Source organism: Saccoglossus kowalevskii, chromosome 2 (assembly GCF_978046115.1).
Source record: "Saccoglossus kowalevskii chromosome 2, keSacKowa6.1, whole genome shotgun sequence".
NCBI lineage: Eukaryota > Metazoa > Hemichordata > Enteropneusta > Harrimaniidae > Saccoglossus > Saccoglossus kowalevskii.
The window spans coordinates 22,838,790-22,858,937 of NC_140642.1; the positions used below are offsets into that span (position 1 = coordinate 22,838,790).

The window sequence follows — 20,148 nt, forward strand, 5'->3', positions numbered from 1 at the left end:
GAGCGCAGGCGTCACGGTCTAGGCAGTCAGTTTGAATTTCTTTGCACGCAAGGAGGTTGTATTCAATCGAAACTGAGCCAGCCTAGCTTCCCGTCATCCCGAAAAAAGGGAGCAGTTTTCGAAATAAATAGAAAAGCTGCCATTGGAATGCGAGCGATTGGAAAGGGACGGCACGCTCTGGTGAAACTGTCAAGCTATTAGGGGTTATCCGTATTTACATATTTGCAAAATTCTATTGCGTGTTTTCACAAACCTCGCGCAAACCACCGGTATACTCTAACTTTAACACCAAAAAACGTGCTTGAAATTTGTGACTTTCGGAAAGAAAAAAAAAAACTTAATGCAAAAAATAGAAATACGGATTTAAACTTCATGACCTTTGCTTCAAAACAGTGTAAAGTTTTTGATTGCATGAATGACTGTAGAGATGACAATTAAAATTTTATTCACGTTAGTTAAATTATCAGCCTCGCTGATTTTCAGTATCACGTGACGCTAAAACAAACACAATGTTCACAAAATATTAATAATAGGAAAATACAAGTCAAGAGCTTTCCAAACATATATAGATTGTATGGTTTCTTGTAAAATGTATTCCGATTATAGGTGTTTACATTTTTCATGCAAAAAAACTATCCTGCTACCTTAAATGTTCATTTGGAAGATTTACTATTCATTTCGGTATGCCATTTCTGCCATGAAAATCAACGCGAATATGAGATTAGCCCGTACGTGTTATTCTCTATAGGTTCCAATTTACGATTGGACCACTGTATGGATAAATCAGGTACACGTACTGTACCTTATTGAGGAACTGTGATTTATCTTCTGTCGTTTATTTAGTTTCTGCCGTTTATTCAGTTTATTTGCCATCTGTTATCTAAATGTTGTTGGTTTTTGACCTTCAAAAAATTAGTTCCCTAGCCGGGAATCGAACCCGGGCCCTGTGGGTGAAAGCCACATATCCTAACCACTAGACCACTAGGGATTACTGAAACCCGTAGTGCGCTGAAACGTATTGGACCACTCATGATAATAGGTGAGCATACACAATCACTGTAAAGCATTAAATATCAACAAACATTGCGATCTTTCAAATTCACAGATAACTATATGCTGATAGCGTATCTACCGGGTGTGGTGAAATGGGGGAGTACCATAGACGAAATAATTTAACACACATACCTACGAGGGCGCTGTCACAGTCAACATTGAACCAGGAAGTGTTTTGGGCGTCATCGTCGGTTTATATCGCTCCGAAAATGTCGTCTGAACAGTTCGAGAAACACGAAGATGAGTTTCAAACATTATATGAATCATTAAATTCAGCAGTGTCTGACAGAATACCTGCTTCAAGTGGAGGTGAGTTATTTAGATTTAGTCGAAATGTTAACGTGATGCGAGTGAATCACATGATGATCACAATCCAAAATGGCGCTCACATTTCCATTCACAAGTTGTAGTTTCGTCCACAATGTAAAACCTTGAAAAGCAGAGTTATTATATACATTATATAAAGTTAATTAATCCTGTACTTCGAATCTTAACAAAAAAATAATGTGCTCAGTGAAAGTCAATTCCAATAAATAAAGACATTCGCATAATAGAAAACTGTATCATCACAGCAATTTTTGCCCATATTTTGGTGAATTTGTGAAAAAGAGCACGACATTCATGGCTAGTACCTGTAAAATCTGAAGATCCAAGGACAATGTTTATGGGTTCAGCAGACTAGCATATTAATTTTGAAAGTGTGAAATATTTATATATTTGTGACAAGTACATTCCCTCTGTTTAGTTTCAAGATTGATCTGTAAATTAAGACACTGCTAAAGATTTATTTGGTTTTCTGGGGGTTGATGGGTTGAATTCTCATAAATTATGGGAAATATTTACCAACATTTAAAAAAAAAATTCAGTGATGTTCAGCATGTTTGTTGGCTTCCCATTTCTAATACCTTTTGAGTAGCATTCTGACAAGCACAAGTTCAAAACGATTTACCTCTGTTCTGAATTACTGTGGGCCTTGTGGGTAAATGTGGGCGAATTCTCAGAATGCAACTTTATAGTTGTTGTGTCAGCAAAACGTTGTTTCAAGACATGTTAAGTAGTATGCGCACTGTGATAAACACAACAACTATGGGATTCGCAAGATGTTTTTCAAAAGCAATATTCAATGTGAAGCATTTTCCATTTAGAAAAAAATCACACCATCAAACATTACATTTTTTTCAAATTTGTTGTGTTTAGCATGCTCCTGAAGCAGAATTTGAACAACAAATAAATACCTCAGTTGTTAAATTGTACAATGTGTCGTGTGTCATGATTTTTGACCAAGTGACTCGATATTAAATGGGCTTTCAACTAAGTTTTGCCGACAGTACATCTTTAACAAAACAATTTGAAATACAAGAATAAGGAGTGCCTTCCTGCATTCATATAAATGTACGTGCATATGTGATTTTGTAGCTGGATAATTGTATATAATCCCACTATATTTTCTCATAGTTTAACATCCGCAGACAAAAATAACAAGTGAATAACAATACTGAGAATAAATGTAGGAGCTTGCCAATATAGATGCCAAAAAAATTATAATATGAATTTTGCTATTTTCTGTTTCTTCGTAGAGGAAAGGAAAAGGTTGATACGGGAAGCTGAACGAAGAATTGAAGATGGGTTCATTTTGGTAAGAGATGCCCTTACTCCATCAAAATTCACCATCATCATATGTGTATAGCACATTATGACACTATGACCTTTGTATAACTCATAACGTTGGATCTTGCATTGGACAGAAAATGGTTGTTTTCGTGTGTACTGAAGCTAGAGTTTGTACCTGCCTGTCTGCATAATGTACATTATAGGGCTTAATTATACACCGGGTTTTTTTTGTGCTCATTTTGCAGAAAGTTAAATGTTCTAAATTAAAAGCCATTGGTTTCAGAACCTAGGGAGTACATTGGAATCAATAAACCCATATTATATGCACATTCAAAATTTCATTCAAATTCAAATAAATGATTGGCTCAGTCAATTAGAGCAACTTATAAACAATTTATAATGTACATGGCTTTGTTGACACAAATGAATATTACTGCAACTTCAAATCCAATCAAAGTATTTTGCCATCTACAAAATTGGCCACATATTAGTTGAATAAATTTGGAGACTGTATAAAAATGCTGTCGATGAATGATTGGTCAAGTTTTTCTTTGTTTAATTTTGATTTAAACTTTATGTTCAACAAGACACTGACAGATTGCAGTTTCAGTGTGATGATTACATTATTTTGTGTGTATACAACTTATTTTCTGGTGTCCCTTTTGATCTTTAAACTGATGGGGTCGCCACCTGCACATACACAGTAATTGAGTTCCAAGCGACGATAACAACACACACTAAAAACACAAAGACTCGTGGGTAGACTCGTTTTTGTCAAGAACGACACGCTATGGCCGTCTGACGCATACATAGGTGACCACACTCCCGCTTTAAAGCACACCCAACCATAAAAAATTGGTAGGTTCTTTTAATTAATTTTGTAACTTTGTAAACACATTTCAAAATTAATTTTGATTTTTTTTTCTGTACATATTTTAGGTGCATGAAATGGAAGAGGAATTGAAACCTGCTCCAGGAACTTACAGAATACAGTCTTTGAGTAAAGTCAGAAGTTACAGACGAGATCTTGAAAAGATACAAAACAAATTGGTAAATAACTAGTAACAATACTTTAGAACACTAATATGAAATGTGTATCTTCCAAACAAAGTAATAACAAGTATTGATTGTTATTAGAAAATGTTTGCTTCAAGGAATTCGCATTACATTTAAATTAAAAAAAGAAATAATTATTGGCCAACCACTATAACACTTCACTGTATTTTGGTACAGAGTATTAATAATATAATTTAAAAAAATTAATCTATTTTAAGCTTCAAAGTTCATTAGAAAAGGATCACTGTGTTTTGTTTAATTTAGCGACAGTTATCGAGTGGAGCTAGTGGTCGAGATTCTTTTGGTCCTGGTGTTCATGATACTCAGGCAGAAATTACTGTAAGTAAATACTTTTCATAAAATTTGAGTTTTTTGTTGTTGAGATTTATTAATACTAGTATGTAAGCAAATCATTTTTTTGACTGACTTTGCTTTCTTTGATGATGATTAATAGCCGAGTTCATCATCATCCAGTGTCTTCTTCCATTTGAAGGTTGACAACAAGACTGCGCCAGAAACTTCTGTTCTCAGCTTTTCTCTTGGCAACCCCAAGGTTTTCCGTGTTTGTCCATGTTGTGATGTTCTTTCCCCAGGTTCTTCTAGGTCATCCTCTGCCTCGATATCCCTCTATAGTACCTTCAATTACAAGACTAGCAAGCCCTCCATTAGATCGTCTAAGAACATGTCCTGCAAACCTAGCTTTCCTTTGACACAGCCTTGTTGTCAATTTCAGTTGACATCCCATACGTTCTTCAACCTTTTCATTTGTTAAATTACCCTTCCAGCTCATTCTCAAAATGCCCAACTCTCGGAACCATAGCTGACTATTGAGAAAATATGCGTATCTAGAATCTTTTAAAACTGAGTTACTCATGTTTAATATGTGCTGAATGCACCATGACATGTGTTGAATCATGCAGTGGCATGTGCTGAGAACACCATGACATGTGTCAAATCATGCAATAGTATATGCTGAGAACACCATGACATGTGTTGAATCATGCAATGACTTGTGCTGAGAACACCATGACATGTGTTGAATCATGCAATGGTATGTGCTGAGAACACCATGACATGTGTTGAATCATGTAATGGTATGTGCTGAAAACACCATGACATGTGTCAAATCATGCAATGGTATGTGCTGAGAACACCATGACATGTGTCAAATCATGCAATGGCATATGCTGAGAACACCATGACATGTGTCAAATCTTGCAATGGCATGTGCTGAAAACACCATGACATGTGTTGAATCATGTAATGGTATGTGCTGAAAACACCATGACATGTGTCAAATCATGCAATGGTATGTGCTGAGATCACCATGACATGTGTTGAATCATGCAATGACTTGTGCTGAAAACACCATGACACGTGTCAAATCATGCAATAGTATATGCTGAGAACACCATGACATGTGTTGACTCATGCAATGACTTGTGCTGAAAACACCATGACATGTGTCAAATCATGCAATGGTACATGTATGTGCTGAGAACACATTGGCATGTGTTGAATCATGCAATGACTTGTGCTGAAAACAACGTGTGGTAAAAACAGAATGACATGTGCTGAAAATACAATGACATATCATGAAAATGCCATGCATGACATGTTTTAAAAATGCCATGACAGAAATTAAAAACTCTGTTTCCTCTGCTGTGTAATATTGTGAAGTGTAAGACACTGTTTGATTGGACATGGGGATGGTCTGAAAATTGAAATAAATTTTAAATTGCCCCCCCCCCCCCCAAGTAGAAGCAACAATTACCATTGACTTGCCTGGTTTGAAAAAACTCAGAAAAACATCCATGGATGAACACTGTAGAATGAGTAAAAAGTTACATTCAGTGTCATTTTATATATGCAAAGTCTTACTTTGTATCTTACCCGGTATTACTAATATTATGTTTTTAAAAACAATCCAATAACTGAATAATTGTTTGCAATTTGCAGCCATTTATTTCTACTCTAAATAGCTTTTTTGTTGCCACTGTCTTGGTCAAGTTGCAACATATTTCAGAAAGTCTTGAATAACCCACTTCACTCTAAGGTTAAAGGTATGCATGAATTGCAATCTTACAGTATGTCACCTTATCTTAGGCAATGCAAAGTTCTCAGAGATCACGATTATTACAAGGGACAGACACATTGATGAGAGCATCAGACAGCATTGATAGATCACGTAGGGTGGCAGCAGAAACAGATGAGGTTGCTGTGGAAATAATTGGTGACCTGGGAGAACAGAAAGAGCAGCTTGTTAGAACCCAGGACAGGGTAGGTGGTTGTTATCAGTATTTCTGATATAGCACTGATGTTGAGTTTTTTTTAATACTATGGTTTTATCAACAGATACCACCTGTAGTTCCACCTGTTAGTTACTATGGTGGAAAATATTTTATTTTGTGTCTCTTGTGACACTGCCTACCCTTATATTATAGAGATATGAAAACCATTGAACAAAGCACTCACTTTAAGGCATTATAACCTGATGGAACAGAAGCTGGCATGTTATCTGCCCTGCAAAGAAATTGTGTTTGTTTTGGTACATTCCACAGTGTATAAACATTCGATATATATCGCATATATATTAGATATATATATGTGAGTGAGTGAAGAACAAAATTTAAAGATCACATAAAATACTTGTACAATAATACAGAATGTTTTGACCAAGTTGCTTGTGTTGTTACCACCAGTGTGGTAGCTGATAGTAACTGTAACAAATACATCATCATACAGTAATATTGGTTAGAGCAGTTATACTTGAGAACTGCTCTAAACACTAGTTAAGACTCACAAGTACATGTACATTCCCCGATTTCAACACACACATTACTACATAGTGTATATTGTACCTTTTCTCATAAATCTCTTTCTCAATCTTTACAGGTACATGGAATGAATGCAGAACTTAGTAAAAGTAGAAAAATTTTAAATTCCATGGGAAGAAAGTAAGGCAGTGTATAACAAATAGAGTTGTTTTTTGCTAGTCCTTGTGGTGGGGTGGTGGGCGTGCATCTTTCTTGCATCTATCTTATCAGTATTCAAATGAGGATGGTTCAAACAAAATCAAAACATTAGCCACTGCATTACAGCTAATAATTATTTATTATAACCAATCAATCTTACATGTCTCCAAGTAGGTGTAAAATGTTGTGAAATATTTTTCTTATACATAACAAAATGAACAGAAGCATGTGAAAAATATTATAAATCATAAGGCAACCATGTGACCTAGACATACTCTGTGGCATATGTTGTCAAGATTCTGTTTAATAATATTGATTTCAATCATGTGCCACCCATTAAGTAGCCTTCATGCAGTAAATTGTAATATAAATACAGGTATTAATGCAAGAGAATATTTAATTTTTATGGTGTCACAAAAGCCCAATGTAATATAATAAAATAATGAAATACAAAATATCAATGAAAATGCTTCACCAATTAATTCTCTTGGTGCAGAAGTAACTCGTGATCTGCTAAATAAATACATTATAGAGTTGTGGTTATGGCCAGTACCTCCTAGAAGGAGTGTAAATTTAGACTCCACCTTGATAATCTTTGTTCAATAAGCTAAGAAAGACACCAAGAGTTACGGGAACTAGAAATTGGTGGAAAAAATTCACTGAAGTAGACATATATTTGTATAATATCAGTTGAAGATTGTTTTTAAAGGGTCAGAGGGCATGTGGCCTGATTGTTTTTAAAGGGTCGGAGGGCTTGAGGCCTGATGTTGAGGAAGGAGATATAAGCATAAATCATGGAAAATATACATTTAATATGTGAAACTGTCAATGGAATAAAGCAGTGGATATACTTAAAACTGAAAAGTGTACAATATGTTTGTGGATAGTAAAAACTACAACATCTTAGTAAAAATTTAAATAATATTGCAGTTTTTGCAACCAGACGTTGGTAGTAAGAGCACCCACTGAATACAAAGTTCAGTGGATTCTCTCACTATTAAGTTTTTTAAGTTTTTAATTTTAAGAAACAGAAACAATAAGCCAGGCACCACTCTAAAGTTTCAAGAATACATAATTATTTAATGTTAGCTGTCTGATTTGATAATGAAGTTATCACATTGGCATACTGTCAAATACTTCATTTTAGCTGGAATTAATGTTCACTAAAAAGAATTTTGAGGTTTTTTGTATCAAATTTATTTTCATTGATTTTTGACAAGTTGAATGCAAAATATAGGAAAAAAAAGTATATTAACTGGGTTTTATTTTCACTAAATCAACCCTTCAGTGAAAATAAATATTTTGCAGTGTCTTCAGAATATTATTTGAACATCAAATTATTAATCAAAAACCTTGATTATAAAACAACCACAACCACATATTTTTTGCATCACAGCCTGTCTATTGTATACTACCGGTAAATAGAATCTTGGGCACTATACTATAAGGTTTATACTTTGCGGTATTCTCATAATAACCTTATTATTATACATCTTATTCAGGCTTCCAGTAATAATTTAGTGCAATTTAACATGCATTTGAATGTTGCATAAATAATCTCAAATGTGTTCAGTGTTTTCTTACTCCAAATAAGGACCATTTCGAAAGTTTTGTACGAATGCAAATATGTCATTATTGTTTTTAATGCTACATGATGACTGATATATCGTATATTATTCTGTCTTGCAGGTTGATCACAAATAAACTTATACTTGGATTCATTATACTCTTGGAGATGGCAATACTTGCTGCTATTTTATACTTAAAGTTAAAATGACTGCAAACAAACAAATCGTATGTGAATAAAATAAGTGGTAATGGACTCATGCATATTGGTTGGTGGAAGTCACAACATTTGAATCAACCAAACAAGAAATAGCCATATACTGCTATACCACTGTGGATCGGTTTTGTTAGGGCTGAATATCTTTTTTGTTTTATGAAGATTCTGTATCGCAATAATGGTATTTTGGCTTTAAATCTAAAACAAAATTGTACTATCTCAATCTTCAATCTGTGTAACGAATTGAAAACATGCTGAATGGTAATGGTCAAACTTCAAACCAAAGAATCATGTTGCACCCATGTTGTCTGTATTTATAAATGAAGATGGGACGGAATGTTTTGGTGCCTATCAGCTATTTATAAATAATATCTGAATCCTGTTTGAGTGATGAGGTTTTGCAGATGCTCAGCATATTTGTACACACTTCTTCTACTATCCAGCAAGGATTTGTTTCATAAAAAGGTGTTGAACCTAGGATTAGAAAAGACCTTTTGACATGCAAACTTTTATGTAAATATGATAATAAAATGTTGGATTTTGTACATAAGGAAAAACTTAATTTAAAACTGTTGTGCAGAGTGAGTTTGAATTTTATTTAAACAATATATTTTACACATATTTTATGTGCCCTTTATCAAACACAAACATGTCGGAGGTGAACATCACATTAACATAGTACACGTCAAGGAAATATTACATTGACATACATGTCAGAAGTCAATACCACATTGACATCTTACACGACAGAGGTCCACATCACATTGACATTGTACTCAGCAGAAGTTGACATATCCTATGCTGCAGGTCAACACCATATTGGCATTGTACACAGCAAAGGTCAACGTCACATTGATAACTTACACGACAGAGGTCCACATCACATTGACATTGTACTCAGCAGAGGTCAACACCATATTGACCTATCATACAGGGCAGAGGTCAACACTACATTGACATATCCCATGCAGCGAGTCAACACCATATTGACATTGTACACAGCAGTGGTCCACATCACATTGACATTGTACACAGCAGAAGTCAACACTACATTGACATCTTGCACAACAGAGGTCAACACCACATTGAAATATCCTACAAGGCATGTCAATACCATATTGACTTTGTACACAGCAAAGGTCAACGTCACATTGATATCTTATACGACAGAGGTCCACATCACATTGACATTGTACTCAGCAGAAGTTGACATATCCTATGCTGCAGGTCAACACCATATTGACATTGTACACAGCAAAGGTCAACGTCACATTGATATCTTACACGACAGAGGTCCACATCACATTGACATTGTACTCAGCAGAGGTCAACACCATATTGACCTATCATACAGGGCAGAGGTCAACACTACATTGACATATCCTATGCAGCAAGTCAACACCATATTGACATTGTACACAGCAGATGTCCACATCACATTGACATTGTACACAGCAGAGTTCAACACTACATTGACATCTAGCTTGTACAACAGAGGTCAACACTACATTGAACTATCCTACACGGCATGTCAACACTACATTGACATTGTACACAGCAGAGGCCCACATCACATTGACATTGTACTCAGCAGAAGTTGACATATCCTATGCTGCAGGTCAACACCATATTGACATTGTACACAGCAGTGGTCCACATCACATTGACATTGTACACAGCAGAGGTCAACACTACATTGACATCTTGCACAACAGAGGTCAAAACTACATTGAAATATCCTACATTGCATGTCAATACCATATTGACTTTGTACACAGCAAAGGTCAACGTCACATTGATATCTTATACGACAGAGGCCCACATCACATTGACATTCTACTCAGCAGAAGTTGACATATCCTATGCTGCAGGTCAACACCATATTGACATTGTACACAGCAAAGGTCAACGTCACATTGATATCTTACACGACAGAGGTCCACATCACATTGACATTGTACTCAGCAGAGGTCAACACCATATTGACCTATCATACAGGGCAGAGGTCAACACTACATTGACATATCCTATGCAGCAAGTCAACACCATATTGACATTGTACACAGCAGATGTCCACATCACATTGACATTGTACACAGCAGAGTTCAACACTACATTGACATCTAGCTTGTACAACAGAGGTCAACACTACATTGAAATATCCTACACGGCACTTCAACACTACATTGACACATTGTACACAGCAGAGGTCAATACTACATTGACACATTGTACACAGCAGAGGTCAACACTACATTGACATATTGTACACAGCAGAGGTCAACACTACATTGACACATTGTACACAGCAGAGAATTACCAAAGATTACCAGTTAATGATGCAGAGATACTTCAAAAACAATAAAAGAAATCTCACAGAACAAATGTCAGAGGCATTTAAATATCAAGGTAAAGACAAATACTTCTTCATATGGAGGTGGCCGTAGTCCAGACCTTATAACTTTTGTATCTTTGGAATAGCTATAGTTTGAAATGCAAACTGCAGTCACTTTATAAAGAGTTTTGGGAACATTGATGATTGTACATTCGTTGAAACCTGAGCAGAAAATTATTATTATAAATGTATCCCTTTCTAGCACTTCGCCAAAGATGAAGCCAAAAAAGACAGATTTGCAAGGTGGTGTTAGCACCATTACATGTAGCCCTCTCGTGTTTTTTTAAGAATTTTGGGGAATATATTTGGCTAACATTATACATACTAGATATTTTGTTTTGTAGTACTTGCATTTCATCTCGTTACTCTGAGATGTATAAAAATCTTCCATCCTCTCAACATCAACGAGAAGGAAATATAACTCGGCTGGTGATTTAAAGTATTTTCAAAAGTAGTTTGTAGATAGCTTCTTAAAATGTGCAATGAGTAATACTACTAAAGTTCAAATACAAGAAATCCCAAATGACGCACATTGTGATTGAACAAACATTATTCAACTACATAAAAACGAACCTACAAACTACATCTTGTTTTATTGCCTTATTATTTTTCTTATTTATTTGTTGCTACCCTTTTACAACAGGGGCTCACTAATAAGTGATTAGGAGCTGCAATGAAATTATTGGAATTTTTCATTAAACTTTAAAATAAATGCAGAAAATATGTCTTGGCTCTTGGTAAGATCGACGAAACACATGCACATGAAGGGTTCCTTGTTCCTTGTAGTTATTCTACGGTGTATAGTATCTTGAATGAATTCTGTTGTGTTGATTTCACGGAAGCACTTGTCACAGTTGAACATCAGAGGCTTTGGTTCAGTAAATGTGTCAACATGTCATATCGTGTACGTGCTTGTAAAGCTCATTGTATTGACCATTTTTGAACGTAATACTTAAAGGGGAACCGCTCAATCCCTTGGATTGCACCAAAGAATCATGGGACACTATTGTTTATGTTGTTTACAATGTTAATCTATCTTTTGTTATCCATTGTTATTTTAATCCAGAAAGTAAATTTGTTGTAAAATTAATCTTAACTGGAAGGTGCCCCTTTAAGTACGTCAAGGTTGCGTGCTTAGTCCATTTCTCTTTATAAATGGATTCGAGTAAGCCGCGATTGTTCCATGGTGCGATGGTCTAGTCGAGATTTGTATTAGTTTGCCCGTAGTTTGAATGAGGCATATACTGGTTAGGTAGCGTGATCCTCCTACCAAACCAACATGTAATCAACTATGGTTAACTCCGATCCTTCAAAGGTCTTGCTGCGTTTATCTTTTGTGGTTTAATCTTAACATTGTCAAAATGTATCCATGTACCCATGTTTGGTAAATTGTAGTTTCTTGTCATTATGATCACCGTTTTCTGAAAGTGTAATAATTTTGGTTTATATCCTTGGAATATTATGAATAAAGATTCTAATTGTTAGCGGTGAACATTACGTTGACATTGTGTATGTCAGAGATCTATATCTATCTATATCATAATACATTTTAACGGTCAATATCACATTGACATGTCACCATCATGTCAGATGTGAAGATAACCTTGACATTGTACATATCAGACGTGAACAACACATTGTTATAGAACATATGAGAGGTCAACCTTACTTGAAATAATATGTCAGGTAATTGTAAAGTCTACTTGACTTTGTATTCTGTTTGGTTAGAATTAAATGGTTCTCTTGAATTTCTGAGATGTCTTCTATTGCGTCTGTAGACTCTTCCATTTTCTGTTCTAATGTCATATGATCTTACATCGACTTGTTGTTCTACACGAGCTTTCACCCATTGGCCAGACCGATCATGCGCCTTTGGCCTCATACGTACTATTTCTCCTTCCTTCAAACTAGGTAGTTCTTTCACCCCACGATTGTAGTACTGACATTGTACTTGTTTTCTTTCATGTAGTTTGGAGGGTACTTTCTCAGGTATTTCTGGTCTTAGCAGTAGACAAGCTGTTGGTAGCAGTGTTTTTGTGCGTCTACCACATAAACGTTGTATATGAGATGTTCCCATTCCTTCACTTGGTGTGTTTCTCCAATTAAGTAGTGCGAGGTAAAAATCAGTTTCTGCATCTTTTGACTTTTTCATTAACAATTTGGCTGTTTTTACGGCATTCTCTACTTTACCATTACTTTGTGGATATTCCGGGGAGCTGGTAATAAGTTCAAATTCATAGTCTTTGGCGAAATCGCGAAATTCTTTAGAGTTGTATGGTATATTATCACTGTAGTACTGATCTGGTATACCGTGTACTGAGAAATGACGTTTGGTTCTCTTGATGATTTCAGATGCAGTTTTCTCATACAAGCGATCAATCTCAAAGTAATTGGAGTAATAATCCACAGTTATGAGATAATCTCTTTTGTTGAATGTTAGAATGTCTGAGGCAATCTTTTCCCAAGGACGTTCTGGGATACCATGACTTATCATTGGTTCCTTCTGTTGATTATTTTGGTATGTATTGCATGTTTCACACTTTGAGATGAAATCGGTGAGGTCTTTGTTCATCCCTGGCCAATATACGACTTCTCTTGCTCTTCTTAGGCAACTCTGAATTCCATTATGAGAGCTGTGTAGTTTCTCTCTAATCTTTGGTCTCAAACTAGTTGGTATTACACATCTGAGACCTTTGAACACTACACCATCTTGCATGGCTAATTCAGAACGGCAGTCATAGTAGACATGTAGTTCAGCTGGCAAATGGTGTTTGTCATCAGGCCATCCCTTCAGTATAACTTCCTTCAATGACTGTAAAGTTATATCTTTGCTAGTCTCTTGTTGAATCTGTCTGAGCTGTGGCTCAGAGATGGGAAGAAAGTCAACTACATGAATGCTTTCAATTTCTTCTTCAACTTCTGATCTATCTATGTCCTGTAGTGAAGCCCGTGAGAGTGTGTCTGCGAGGTACATTTCCCCACCACATCTGTAACGAATCTCTACATCATAAGCGTGAAGTCTTAGCAGCAATCTTTGTAAGCGCTTCGGAGCTGAGGCTAACGGTTTGTTATATATGGATACTAGTGGTTTATGATCAGTCCACAGAAGTATTTTCCTTCCATACACATACTGGTGGTTTCGCTCCATTCCAAATACTTGAGCTAATAGTTCCTTTTCAATCTGCGAATATTTCTGTTCGGTACTGGTTAAAGCTCTGCTCGCGTAAGTTACTGGCTGACCATTTTGCATTAATACAAATCCTAGGCCTTTTGAAGATGCATCACCTTGTCCTTCCGTTGGCTCATCTGAATTGAAGTACTTTAGGACAGGAGCAGTAGAGACTGTTTCCTTCATTTTCTCAAATGCTTCATCTTGTTCTTGAGACCAATTCCACTCCACATCTTTGTGTGTTAGTCTTCTCATTGGTTCACAGATGTCTGACAAGTCTTTGAGGAATTTGGTTAAGTATTTAATCATACCGATGATTCTTTGCACTCCTGCAACATCTGTTGGTTTCTCCATTTCCTGTATGGCCTTCACTTTATTTGGATCTGGTTTTAAACCTTCTTTTGTCAAAGAATGTCCGATAAAGGTTATCTCATCACTCTTAAGTTGAAATTTCTCTTTGTTTAACTTAATGTTCTTTTCTCTGCATCTTTCAAGTAGGTTTATCATATTTCTATCATGATCCACGTTTGCTTCCTCAGCAGTTTCACCACGTCCTGTTATTAGTAAGTCGTCGGCTATCTTATATACACCAGGTAGATCTTCTAGGTTCTGATCTAGTTTCATTTCAAAGTTCTCTGGTGCTGGAGTAATTTCGAATGGCATTCTTAAGTAACAGTATCTGCCCCATGGCGTCTGAAATGTAGTGAGTAAACTTAACTCATCATCTAGTTCTAACTGTAGGAATCCATCTTTGAGATCAGCTTTACTGAAGACTTTAGTATTTGCTAGATCTGGGAGAATGTCTTCGATCACTGGTAGTGGATAGTGACTTCTTTTCAATGCTTTGTTAAGATGCTCTGGGTCAACACAAAGTCGAAGCGATCCATTTGACTTCTTGACAATGACTAAATTTGATACCCAATCTGTTGGCTCTGTAACTTTCCTAATGACACCAAGGTTTTCAAGACGACTTAGTTCATCTTTGAGTTTCTCCTTAATGGCTATAGGTACTCGACGAGGAGGCATTACAACTGGAGTAACAGACTTGTCTAATTCTAAGTGTAATTTACCATCCATCCTGCCTAATCCTTCAAATACATCACCATAGGATTCCATTATTTGATCCTTGCTTAGTTCACTATTCCTTGTTGTCTCTTCAATTTGGAGTATATTCTCAAACTGGACTGTGATTAGCTTCATTTGCTGTGATGCACGAGACCCTAGCAGTGGTATATAGTCACCTTTGACGACTACAAACTCTATTTGATATTTCCTGTCAGTTTTTGGGTTACGTATATTCAGTTTACATGTACCTATAACTGGCATGTTCGTCTTGCTATACATTGTGAGATTATGGTTGGATGTCTGTATTCTAGTCCCTTTTGGTACATATTTCTCAGGTAGTACATTGCAAGTAGCTATCAATTTGCATCTGGACTGGTTTACCTTTTATTTCCATTGTAGCCTTTATTTTGGTTACATACGGTGATTTGTTTATTACGTTCACTTCATAGTTGTGTTCTAGAGTTAAGATCTGTTCATCAAACTCAGATGTGTCGCTGTACTCAGAGTCATTGCCTGTGCTGACTACATGTACTTTCTTTTTGTTTTTCCTTGGCTCAAACCTGTCACCTTCACATTTCTCGGCAAAGTGATTCTTTTTTTTACATGCTGAACAAACTTTTCCATATGCTGGACACTTGTATTTATTCTTCTCGTGTCTTCGTCCACAGAATTTACAGTTATTGACAATGTTAGAACTTTGAGTCATTTGTTTATTAGGCTTATTTCTCTTCTTCACAAAGTTTAATTGATCTTGCTCAGTTGTCCCACCCATGGCTTTCACTTGAACCGTTGTAGCTTCTGAGGCTCTACAAATGTCTATACATTTTGACAGTGTTAAATTCGATTCTTGTAGTAGTTTGCGTCTAACCGTATTACTTTGGATACCACACACAATTCTGTCATGTACCATCTCTTCTGCCAGTGTACCATAGTTACAAGTAGTTACCAAGGTTCGTAATTTTGTAACATATGCATCAATACCTTCATCTGGCTGTTGAGTATGATTGTTGAACACATAGCGTTCATATATCACGTTTGTTTTTCCTATGCAATAGGTTGTCCACAGTTCAATAATTCTAGCTATGTTCTCCTTTTCACCTTCATTTTCATAAGGCAGACTATTATGTATTTCTAACGCGTCTAGTCCTATACATGTGATGAACGTAGCAACTCTGCACTTGTCATCTTTCTTATCAAGGTTGGTTACAATTTCGTATGCATCCCAAATCTGTTTCCATTTCTTCCAATTTTTGGCAAGATTACCCTTCAATTCAAGTTTTGGAGGCAGTGGAACATTAGATGTAAAGTTCGATGGATGGGGGACATTTCCTTGTGCTTGATCATCCGCCATACTTGAAATTTATGAGGTATAAACTCGGAAAAATTGTCTGCATTCACGGAGCAGCAACGGCGATTGCAAAGTCACGTGTGTACATTCAACTTCGAACAGGGAAAGTTGGTCTGATCAGTTTAAAACTCACCTCGGCGATTCAATTTCAGTTCGCTATGGATTTCTGGGTTACAAAACGTTTCCTTGTGCATTCATTTAGCAACAAGACCACTTCTGACACCATGTAAAGTCTACTTGACTTTGTATTCAAAAGAATAAATATTGTACACAAGGATGACCTCGAGCAATGCCCGACAGTAATATTTTTTAATGCCCACGCATGCGTAATGGAACATACCATTACATAAGGAGGAGCCGTAGCTCTTGCAATACAAGGGGCAATGTATACGATACACTAACGTTACAGTAAGCGCTATGTCACAGTGACACACATGGTCATGTGACATCGTATTGACATAGTACGTATCAGAAAGTTAGAAAAGTGGTAAGTAAAATTAGGTGAAAGTCTTCAACATTTTTACCACCAAATCAGTGAGCATTTTTTTTTCTTGAAACATATTAAGGGTTGACCGTCTGGAAGGGATGGTGTATATTTTCACGTACACGGCAGACATCTATCTAGAACTTTATTTATACGTACATTTGTACTTTTAAAAAAAATATATAGTGGTAAATGTATTTCAATACCACGTTTTAAAGAAATCGGATTTTTGATATAAATATTAAATAGTAGCCTCCTCTTCTACCCTTACATGCTTAGGTGTATTGTGCAACAAAAGTTGCTGACTTGCAAAATTTTTACCAAATTTTGATCGACAATTACCCACCCCCATATACACATCAGAGGTCAGCATCAAATTCCTACGTATTGAAAAATGTCGGTTTGTATCACACAAGAGTTTTTACTTTTTCTCCATCAGAAGCTGCGTACAGTATTTTTCTGTCCGTCTGAGGGACGTATGTACTGATTTGTTTTGGTAAAATTGTAATTACAGGTAAATGTGAGCACCATTGTCGTGATTGAAGATGGGTCACTTTGTCATGATCGACTTCTTCAAAACCATAAGCCTGATTATATATATTATGTTATGTCCTGTGGGTGCTTTTCTTTCGAATACGTTAACCATTGTTATAAACAGCGCCCTCGCACAGTCCCAGTATTGCATATAGGTGGCAGTATACATTGTATACTGGTTACCTGTTAACTCAGTGAAATTCAATACATCTCACATTATTGTCCATCAGTCGTGACCAATCAACATAAAAATTTCACTTTTATATTGTCACTACGCTGGTTATGTTACAACTGTCTAGAATAAGCAGTACACATAATTATTTACAAAGTATATACTTATTTAATTTTGTATTGCATGTCATGAAAGTAACTTCAGCTGTCTTACTGCCTTGGAGATGAAATGCGATTTGGTTGGTAGGGTTTTTCGTGTCCCTCTCCCTCTCCCTCTCATAATTCATCGCTAAGTCCCCACAGAAATCAATAAGTCACCTTCGAGATTATTTTGGAGAAAAGGCACGTAGACATAGTAACAAAGCATAGTATTTCTAAGAGCCATTTATGTCACATAGTAAGGTGTACTAGTAGAATGATCTACTGAACGAGAACTATGGAAACAAAAGTGACTTAATTTTAATTATCTTTATCGTAAATTTTAAACTTCTAAAAACGTAAAGTTTGTCTCATCTGATTCTATAACACTTTCGTATTGTCACGACTCGGGAGAATTTTGCACATACCAAGGAGGGGTTCACCGAATAAATATGGTAGGCAAGCTGAAGTAAAACAAAACAAAAAAACGCGTAAACGGGGTGTTATTTAGTTATTTGACGCGTATACGCGAGTATCGGATGTAACTTAGAGTATAGTAATAAAAGGTGAAAAAAGGTTTCTCATGAATTCCTGTTACCTCAACTTGGAAACATTATGATTTTAGTATGTATATAGGGTATCTATTTTATGTTTCTGCGCTTGAAATGGGGTATAATTTCACAAAAATAAGTACGTGTTTAGAGGTTTTGTTGAACGGCTATACTTTAGCATGGGTACCAGGTCTGACTTGGAGTAACCCCCCCCCCCACCACCACCACCACCACGGGTGCACATACGTATCCGGGCAAAAAATGATTCCTTTTCATTTGGTTTCTCCGCAGTATACGATATCCCTGTGGTCTATAGAAGAGCGTTGTTTCCAGTGCAATACTCCCTTCTGTAAAAACAAAGAACCCCTTTGTTGCGAAATGGCAATTCGGCTTTCTACCCGAGTATCCACCCGATGGGCGTCCTTCGCGTCCAGGGATGGATACAAGATGTGCAGATGCTATGTGTAATTCCCTCTTCCAACTTGAACTCTAAAAACTGTCCCTACTCGTTCAACGATATATTTACAAAAGCTAAATACATGCAGAAAAAGTTCCAAGAAAGTAACACCGAGGTTATATGATTATTTGTTGTTGTTTTTTTTCATTTGAGACACCGTTTTTTCGGAATTGTTTATAAAGTTCAAATACATATGATGCGACATGAATCATATTAATATATTCATGAATCATGTTTGTCAGCATGGTCATCGTGACTCAAAAATGAAAACGGGTGACGCAGTTTTTTTACCGAGGCAATAGACGTGGTACCAACTTGTTCGTTTCCATTTATTTCAAGCGTATTCAATAGTATTTTGAAATTTACCATACTAAAAAATCATGTACAGATTTGCAGCGAGTATGCACATAGCCCATGTGTGTCGTTGTTTGTTTTGATGTTCCAGCTGGCGGAAGCCGCTCGTTAGTGCGTTCGGTCGGTCGGAAGTTTCGCATTCCGCAAAGCATGTCGGTAAAATTATAGAGAAATTCAAGATGGCGGACTTTGCCGTTGTCGTTGCCTTCGTGAGTTTTTCTGTGATGTTTACTGTGTATCTGCCGCAATGTAAAACAATCTAAGCAACATCAAATACTAAGGTAGGGAACTAATATCGTTACTACTTGTTGCCAGCTATCACTGTCTAGCAATTTGTCTCGTGAGATACGAGCAGTGTTGATTCGGACGTGAAAACATTGCATACCAAACATTCCGGTAACTCGACTTTAGAACAATCTGTTCTCGGTCGCCTTTCGTCGTTGCGTACACAATCTTTCCCAGGTGTTAGTATCGCTGTTTGATATGTTTTTATAGCTGCTCACTGCGTAGGTGTTTTACAAAACTCTGAGGTACGTTACGTTCCTTCCTTGAATGTTAATTCTGTGAATAACCAACCCTCACCCCATATTTTAAAAATCTGTTTTTTGTGCAACCTAGATTTGTGATTGTTTTAGTAACTGCCACTTCAGTGCTGAGGGATTTAAAATCGCGTACGTGTCTCGCAGTGATACTACGGAAAATAATAATTACAATAAATTTAAACAGGCCAGTGCGTATGCAATGTCATAGATTTGCCCAATTCACGTACAAGTTAATGAATGGTACGCATACAGGCAAAACGTTCACGTCCTACATCTTGGAAACATAACAAGACTAAGTAAGAGTAAAGAGGCAAGAGTGCCTCCGTGGAAATCGATATTCTAATATCACTTCCATGTGTTGCTAAATCGCCACCCCCTTTCCGGCCTCTCGCTCGTTTTTTGTTTTCTGCGAGTCGATTGCAAACTGGCCACAACTGGAAAATGTTGGGTTGCTTCATCTAT

At 36.4% G+C, this 20,148-nt stretch overlaps 3 protein-coding genes and 1 non-coding gene across 4 annotated transcripts in view; 2 read left to right on the top strand and 2 right to left on the bottom strand.

The window, feature by feature from the left end:
- Positions 1-916: 916 nt before the first annotated feature.
- On the bottom strand, positions 917-988 carry TRNAE-UUC (transfer RNA glutamic acid (anticodon UUC)). Its single transcript has one exon. It is a non-coding gene; the product is annotated as a tRNA-Glu (tRNA).
- Positions 989-1,195: 207 nt separating this feature from the next.
- On the top strand, positions 1,196-8,692 carry LOC100377352 (vesicle transport through interaction with t-SNAREs homolog 1B-like). The gene is made up of 7 exons (XM_002741070.4): positions 1,196-1,362; positions 2,631-2,689; positions 3,604-3,714; positions 3,985-4,059; positions 5,827-6,000; positions 6,616-6,677; positions 8,385-8,692. The coding sequence occupies exons 1-7, from the start codon at positions 1,263-1,265 to the stop codon at positions 8,470-8,472; spliced, it is 669 nt and encodes a 222-aa protein (XP_002741116.1). The 5' UTR covers positions 1,196-1,262; the 3' UTR covers positions 8,473-8,692.
- A 6,746-nt stretch (positions 8,693-15,438) lies between these two features.
- LOC146748601 (uncharacterized) lies at positions 15,439-16,458 on the bottom strand. Its single transcript, XM_085505380.1, has one exon. The coding sequence runs from the start codon at positions 16,456-16,458 to the stop codon at positions 15,439-15,441; it is 1,020 nt and encodes a 339-aa protein (XP_085361506.1).
- Positions 16,459-19,277: 2,819 nt separating this feature from the next.
- LOC102806847 (uncharacterized) overlaps positions 19,278-20,148 on the top strand; it is a 38,325-nt gene continuing 37,454 nt past the window's right edge. The window contains exon 1 of the mRNA XM_085492951.1: positions 19,278-19,425. The gene's annotated coding sequence lies outside the window, so the exon portion shown is untranslated. The remainder of the gene's footprint in view (positions 19,426-20,148) is intronic.